At 45.3% G+C, this 8,050-nt stretch overlaps 2 protein-coding genes across 2 annotated transcripts in view; one reads left to right on the top strand and one right to left on the bottom strand.

The window, feature by feature from the left end:
- The window catches only part of INTS14 (integrator complex subunit 14), an 11,095-nt gene extending 9,405 nt beyond the window's left edge, over positions 1-1,690 (bottom strand). The window contains exons 1-2 of the mRNA XM_010170719.2: positions 1,451-1,690; positions 2-82 (exon numbers count right to left, since the gene is read on the bottom strand). Coding sequence (XP_010169021.1) covers positions 2-82; positions 1,451-1,672 — 303 coding nt within the window. The 5' untranslated portion in view covers positions 1,673-1,690. The remainder of the gene's footprint in view (position 1; positions 83-1,450) is intronic.
- A 3,698-nt stretch (positions 1,691-5,388) lies between these two features.
- LOC104527097 (sodium/potassium/calcium exchanger 1) overlaps positions 5,389-8,050 on the top strand; it is a 15,531-nt gene continuing 12,869 nt past the window's right edge. Inside the window, exons 1-2 of the mRNA XM_010170717.1 lie at positions 5,389-5,490; positions 5,671-6,495. Of these exons, the coding sequence (XP_010169019.1) occupies positions 5,389-5,490; positions 5,671-6,495 (927 nt within the window). The remainder of the gene's footprint in view (positions 5,491-5,670; positions 6,496-8,050) is intronic.

Raw genomic sequence — 8,050 nt, 5'->3', positions numbered from 1 at the left:
CCTGCTGGACAATATTGCAAACCCCCAACAGCGCTGACTCTAAACAGGTTTTGTCATAATCATCCATGTTACTTAGGGCTTCCTGGAAAGACAAACACCACTGTCATTGCTGGGTGAAAATATCACTACCAGGAAACAGAGAAAAGTTATTCACAGTTCTATGGTAAAGTCAGTATGTTTGCTTTGCACTGTAACACAATGCAGAGTGCTATGGTGTTATATATGACCTGCAAAGATTTAAAAAAAATAAATATAAGAAATAGTGAATGATATCATGAGACAACAATGAAAGTGGAGTTTGAAGAAAGTGTAATATTATAAACACAGTTCTCTGGGAGAAAAAAAAATCATTTGCCATGTCTCGAAGAAACAGTAAAGTTAAAATGTGAAGCAATGCTTAACATGAAACATTTAGCTTAGAAAATCCTCTCAGGTGTCAGAGCAACTTTAACTTCTTAGAGATTCAGAAGGTAGGCCACAAGGAGCTTGTCTCACAAAAACTCTTGGGGCAGAGAGAGTAACAGAATCCAAAACTCATATCCACATCCTGTTTCTATAACCCTAAACCAGCTTTTCTCCTTAAAATGAAAACTTCACACTTAACACAGCATCATACGAAGGGTGCAGCTGTAAAACGAACATGCTAGATCAGCTGGGCTGGGTTCCTGGCTTTCAGAAATTCCTCAAACAAACTCTTAGGGAGAGGAAAATAAATCAAACAGAATGCACTGGCATTCACCTGCTAAAATGCAAACGTAACAGAGAATATCTTTTAAAATAGGTATTTCACACAACTGACATATCTAAACCACGGTGTCCCACGATAGCAATATATAATTTCTTCTTGATATTATAGATGATAACCAGATACATATATACAATTTTTACTGGATTCAGAGACTTTCAGTGCCTTACTGCATTTGTAAGAAATTTCCTTGTTGAACTTTCTCTTTTCCATCTCCTCTCAACTTCCCATCACATCTGGGATGCCTAAAATCACTTTATCCTTATCCTTGCCCTACTTTAATTGGTACATACTCTTAAAAGTACCTTCTCTCTACCAAATCACTTGACTCAAAACCTTTCTAAACGGTCCTGTCTGCTGCATCTTTTTATCAAGAGCAAATCAACAACTACAGACAAAAACATGAACATCACAGAACCACTGGCATTTTTAAGAGCTTCTCCAGGCAGCCTTTTCCTCCATCCCCACTTTTAACTTAATTAGCCACACTCCAGAGGTTACCTGCAAAGGTATGATTTGTGAAGCAGTAAAATGTTCCATGTTCATTGATTTCACCTATCCTTAAAATAAGGATAAAATAAGAATAAAATAAAATAGGTCGCCTATTCAAGACTTTGTGCACAAGGATGACATAAAATCACTCAGTTTCACCATCATTTGGAAACACGTGTGGGTTAGTTTTAATTTTTAATGTTGACAGCCTACCTGGAGGGTGTTGTAATCTCTCGTAAAAGGCACCATCAGCTCCCAGAGTGATGAAAACACCACCAAGGCTGTGAATTCCAGCTTGTAGTTGGTGGCCATGTGCTCGAACAGCATGGTCAGGCCATGGACAGCCAGATGTTTCCGCTGATACTCCTCGGAGCCCTCCACCGACACCGGCCGTGTCATGGAGAGCGACACGTCCATCACCACCACCGTCGGCATGATGAGCTGCTCCTCGCTGCTACCGTTGTGGAGAACAATGATCCTCTGCGTGGAGAGGGAAGAAAAAGTTATTATTGAAGTTATTACCTTGTTATTATTATTGAAGCCACAGTTATGAGGTGTCTCTCGCTCCCTCACACTGACTCGTAACGGTCACACACCGTGAGGCAGGGGAAGAGACAATTACCCTTATTTTCCCCCCCAAAAAATGTGGGATTTAGTGCAAATTAAGTCAACAGATCTGCTCCTGAACCACACACAGCTGGAAAGGCCTGGAAAAGGCGAGCACGGCCAGGGCTGAGCCTCGGTGGGGAAAGGGCGCAGCAGGGGCACCCCGCGGGCTCCCCAGCACAGAGCCAGCCGGCCCGCCCTCCCTCCCTCAGCGGGGCCTGAGGAACAGTCCCCGGGGCCAAGCCGGGGTGTTTCGGGGGGTGAAATGGGGAAGGGAAATGGTGTGGCTCACCCCCGGCCCGCCGAGCCGCCATGGGTCCGTCACACAAACCGTCCCCCCCGGAACGCCGCGGCCGAGGCGGGAAGGGCCGGGTCTGCCGGGTGCCGCTCCACAGAGCCTTTCCCTCACAAGGCCTCCCCGGGAAAAACCCCGGGTGTTTTCATCAGCAAAAACAGGAGAAATCGGTAATACTGCATGCAAGAGGGAAAGCAGTTCAGTTAGATGCTGATACTGTGGAAAAGTAGTGCCAGGATAAAGCCCAACTGCTGTGGAGTTTATGGAGTGTCACCGTGTGAGCTCCTTCTCCCAGTTCTGTACGCAGGGAGTAAGGATGGGGGTTCAATAAACTCCACTGCAAAGCTTGGATATACCCCTCCAGGCAAACCTCTCCATTCTGCTTTAAAGTCATCAAACCCTTGCTTTCTAATTCCCCAGCGATAGATCTGCTGATTGGGTTTTTATGACCATGAAATCTTTGCCCAGGAATTTTGTTATTTCTTCCTTTGTGGAGCTGCACCACTCAGTACAAGAGTTACTGACACCATCCTCGAGTTGTTCTGCCAGCCATGGACTGGGCTCCACAGCATCCTGCTGCCTCCGTGGTCCCAGTGCAGGAGCTGAGGGATTTTTCCAGGAGAGAGGAGAGACTTCCCTCAGGAATTGCAAAATGAACTGATATTATGACAAAGGCAAAGAGAGCTGCTTGTCAGCCGAACGAGACACCTCAAAATGAAGCTACATGCAAGTTGTCTTGTTTAAATTCCCCCGGGAATTGCAAAATGAACTGATATTACGGCAAAGGCAAAGAAAGTTGCCCGCCAGCCAAACGAGACACCTCAAAATGAAGCTACATGCAAGTTGTCTTGTTTAAATGATGACTGCTCCGTGCAGAGGAGCGGTGTGATTTACCTCAGTCGCTCACCTCCACAACTGCTGTGAGAATGACGTGTCGTACAATTGGTGATTTCAGCTGGTAGTTTGTAATGGAGATAATCACCTGCCCTCATCCTGAGAATAACCTGTAGTGGCAGACAAAGCTATTGGCTTCAAAGATAGACCCAAATCTATACAATACTATTTAATCTTCTTAGGGACTGCAGGTATTAAACTGGATTGGCTATTCCTCCAGTAATATGTCCTTCACACCCGACCCTCTCTTGTATTAGAACTCCGCTAGCAGAGGCATTGTGAAAATGGGATCATTTTCATCTGCCTCTCTCCACAACAGCACCTCCCATCTGGCTGTTAAGTGTCAAAGAAGCTTCCAGCACTACGCTCAACCATTGGTACTCCTCTTCCTCTTGAACAGCATCTTTGGAAGGTAAGCTGTGGACTTTTGTTTGATTACTTCAGATCTCTTATAACTGAGACAGTCCAACCAGTGAAGAAATAAGTTGATCAGGAGTTGGGCTGTAAGAGGCAATGCAATCTGGAAAAGATCAGCTAAACTTACAAGACTAAAGAAACAAAGAGGCAGATGGTCAGGTTGTGAAAGGCTGGAGAGCTCTTACAATTGGTCCTAGCTTTGGAGATGTTTCTGCTTGCAAAAGGTCTTTTAAGCAGCTCATTTTGGAGAGGGGAATTAAAACCAGTGTTTAAATAGGAGCGTGTACGTAAATCTTCTGTTCTCTCTGTGTCATTGATAGAATCATAGACTGGTTTGGGGTGAAGGGACCTTTCAAGGTCACCTAGTCCAACCCCCCTGCAGTGAGCAGGGACATCTTCAACCAGATCAGGTTGCTCAGAGCCCCATCCAACCTGACCTTGAATGTTTCCAGGGATGGGGTTTCTACCACCACGCTGTTCCAGTGTTTCACCACCCTCATTGTAAAGAATTTCTTCCTTCCTTCTACTCTAAATTTCCCCTCTTTTAGTTTAAAACCATTAGCCCTTGTCTTATCGGTGAAGTCCTTCTCTCTATCTTTCTTAAGGGTTATTTTTTAATAATGTGCAATTTGTTATATGCGTTATATTATACAATTCTACCATCTGCATGTTCATGTCCTTTTTACATATGAAAAGCAAAGCTTGTATCATCTATTTATCTAGGTACTCCCATGACCCTCTATTGCTCCCAACTATTTAAAAGAAGATAATAATGCCTGTCTTGCAAGAAATTTAGGCTGATTACTTCACTGGGTGTTATGCAAGAGGGTAAGTGTGTGTGTGCTAACTTGCATGAAGAGCTTATCTGAGAATGGCTTACAAAACTGTGATTCACAATCAGCTCAAGCATAATGTAAAGTTCCCTCTCTGGGAGGGAGGGGGGCGTGGAAAATCCATGGAAAGTAATATTCTAAGGTAAAACATTCAACCAGTGCCGAAGGGTAAATTCTGTCCAGCCCCAAATCACCATCTCCGTACTGTCACATCTGCAGGCTCTGTCATTCTGGCATTTCCAATTTCTCTCCCTTTCTAAATGCTGTTCAAATAATTATGCAAGATATGCTAATTACCCCCTAATAAAAGGTATGATTACAATTCCACTTTGCCAGTTCTGATTTCTATAGAAAGGCTTGAAAAGATGTAGTCATAGAAACAAATAGATGTTCAGTTTTACTAGAACCAAGTCTTCCTCCAGCTCTTCTCAAACTGAAAGACAAAAACTCACCTTTGCTTCGTTTGTATTCTGCGGGGCTGCAAGGTTGGAGAGCCTCAGAGCAGCATAGTTGGGAGCTATCTAGCAGTTTTCATCCTCCTGTTGAGGTTCCTTCTGTGAATAAGTTGGTCTGTTTGGGGGGAGGTTTTAACAGCATGATCTTGTCTTCAGTGTCATCTTGTCTAGCAGTTTAAAGTAGGTTCCTTGACAGACACCATATCCTTTTCTCCTGCAGAAGACTGACCCAATCGTTAATGTTACCAAATAACAACTGGACTCAAGTCAAAACACAAACCTTAATATCTCCTGATTATGGGCATCAGGGGGAATTGGAATTCAGCTCAGACTGGACTGTCTTGGCCAACTCCTCTCTCTATTAAGCCTAGAGTCAGATTTGAATCTAGATCTGACTTTACTCATTTAAGTCCATGCCTTTTTACTGAAAAATAGAAAAGCAGTCAGTGAAGTGATGTTACCGAAGCTGCAGTACCTTGTTTTTGACAGTAGATTTTCTTTTGCAGGATTCTACACTTTGTGTCATGCAGTTTCACTCCTGATGCTTAAGATCAGCTAGAAACTCCAATGGTGGATATAAGTACAAACTGCTGATCAAGAGAAGTCGTCAGTGGCTTCTGGACACGGATCTGATTTTTGAACCTTTAGGAAATGCATTTGCCACGGAGAAGGCGGCTACAACAGAACCGAATCTTTTTCTTCCTTGCCATAGTGTTGTTCCTCTCTCTCTATCAGATCCAGCTCAGCCCCTCTGCCTTTCCACCACCACAGAGCCCCTCTGCCTTTCCACCACCACAGAGCCCCTCTGCCCTTCCACCACCACAGAGACCCTCTGCCCTTCCACCACCACGGAGACCCTCTGCCCTTCCACCACCACGGAGACCCTCTGCCCTTCCACCACCACAGAGACCCTCTGCCCTTCCACCACCACAGAGACCCTCTGCCCTTCCACCATCACACACATCACCCCAACCCACGGACCCTGTGAAAGTGACCTCCAGGAAACCTCCCAGCATCAAGACTGCCGTAACACGCGATGTCACAGCGGCACCCAAAATAAGGCACTGTGTATATGTGGATCCTGAGCCAACTGTGCCCGTTACTACATCAGTGGACACAACACAGCGAGAAAATGTCACTGAGAGATACCCAAAAGAAATTCCACCAGAGCCCAAAGGAGAATATCCTGAGGACCTATTCAGTGTGGAAGAACGCAGGCAAGGGTGGGTTGTACTTCACATCTTTGGCATGATATATGTATTTGTGGCCTTGGCCATAGTGTGTGATGAGTATTTTGTCCCTGCTTTGGGAGTGATCACAGAGAAGTTGGAGATCTCTGAAGATGTGGCTGGAGCCACCTTCATGGCAGCAGGTGGATCAGCACCAGAACTCTTCACCTCCCTCATAGGTGTCTTCATCTCACACAGCAATGTGGGCATCGGTACCATTGTGGGCTCAGCAGTGTTTAATATCCTCTTTGTCATTGGCACCTGTGCCCTCTTCTCAAGGGAGATACTCCACCTGACATGGTGGCCCTTATTTAGAGACATCTCGTTCTACATTGTAGACTTAATGATGCTCATCGTGTTTTTCTTAGACAGTGTCATTGATTGGTGGGAAAGCCTCCTTTTACTGACTGCTTATGCCACATATGTATTCACTATGAAATACAACGTGTACCTAGAACAATGGGTGAAGCAGGAGCTGAACAAGAAGCTAAATGCTGTGCAGGCAGCATCAGCAGAGCATATACGGAAGGTTGGTGTCCTTATTGTTCAGAGGGCAAGTTGGAAATAATTCGTTCTAGCGTAAACCGCAAAGAAAAACTGCATCTCCTTCACAAAGTGCATGTTCAAACAAAACCTCAGAATACAGGTACTGGCCAATAATTATGGTTATGAAATGAGGGGAATGCAATCTAGATAGTAGAGATTCTAAGAAATTAGAGAACAGCGCTCAAAGGGAGCTCTACCCTTGCAATTACTGAAGGTATCTGTTGCGGTTGCTTATCTACTTGCGCGGGACTTCGCTCACGCGGTTGTTGTAAAGGAGTTTCAGAAAAACCACTTACAGGAACACATTGTTAGTCTGGGAACACGATAGGACAATTCTGTGTTAAACAGAGGGGGAAAAAAGGCTTCTGGTGAGAGGCACTGACCAAGCCTCTTGCAGATGAGAGATGTTGGAGGAAATAATCTTTTCCCATTCTGAAGTTGGGTGTGTTGCTGGGACACTGGTGGTATCACATGTTACCTGATCTGCAGCACAGAAGGGGATTTGGCAACCATTAGCAACCATTGCCACCTCTCCCAGTCAGCATTTGGCAACCAGACTGAAATGCCCAAATTCCAAATTTCCATACACTGACCATAGCTGTGTGTGCTCAGAGACACAGTCTGATGTGCTGCTGGTGCTCAGCCAGGGAGCTGTAGCTACACACTGCAGATTTGGGTCCAGGGCCTTTCATTCATAGAATCATAGAACGCTGTGAGCTGGAAGGGACCCACAAGGACCATCGAGTCCAGCTCTTGCCCCAGCACAGGACAATCCCAACATTCACACCATGTGTCTGAGGGCCTTGGCCAAATGCTTCTGGAATATTGTCAGGCTTGGTGCCATGAGTGCCTCCCTGGGGAGCCTGTTCCAGTGCTCCACCACCCTCTAGGTGAAGAGCCTCTTCCTAATGTCTATTCACTGTTGTTTGAAGGAAGAGTTGACTGGTTACACAAAGACAGTATCTGAAGGCGTCCCCAGAGCCAATTACCCTTTCAGACTAGCAGATCTGGCCAGGACATGGTCTCCAGAATGTGTCTTCTTGAGAGTACCTGCCCATTTCTTCCTCCTCTGTCCCTCTCCAACTCTCCTACTGCCTTTTTGTCCTCTTGACCTGTGCTACTGCCAGCTGTTGAGCAGAGACCATTAGATTTCAAATCGTCCTCTGGCATCAGCGTGCTTCACTAGTCAGATGTGTGTCACTGGCACTCAAGCACGTTTGCCCCTTCTGGTCTTGGCACACCCTTCCTATAATTTAAAGAAAGAAAGGAAGAAGGGTGAGGATAGTTGAAGTGGTGCAGCATTGAGAAGGTGCTTTTCTTTCCTCCTCCTGGTCTGTCTTTCAGCCAGGACTTGAGGCTGGGAGTCCTGAAAGCTCATGTGTTACATTCCAGTGAGATACATGTGCAAGATACTGCAGCTATAGCCATACGTCACTGTGGACATCACTAATCATCACCAATTGAATTCTGAAGGAAATCAGAAGGAATTTCCTTCAGACTGAAGGAGAAAATCCCCTGCACTTTAAGCTTACAGAGAA

Source organism: Antrostomus carolinensis, unplaced genomic scaffold (genome assembly GCF_000700745.2).
Source record: "Antrostomus carolinensis isolate BGI_N321 unplaced genomic scaffold, ASM70074v2 scaffold7816, whole genome shotgun sequence".
NCBI lineage: Eukaryota > Metazoa > Chordata > Aves > Caprimulgiformes > Caprimulgidae > Antrostomus > Antrostomus carolinensis.
This window is presented reverse-complemented; position numbering and strand designations above follow the sequence as displayed.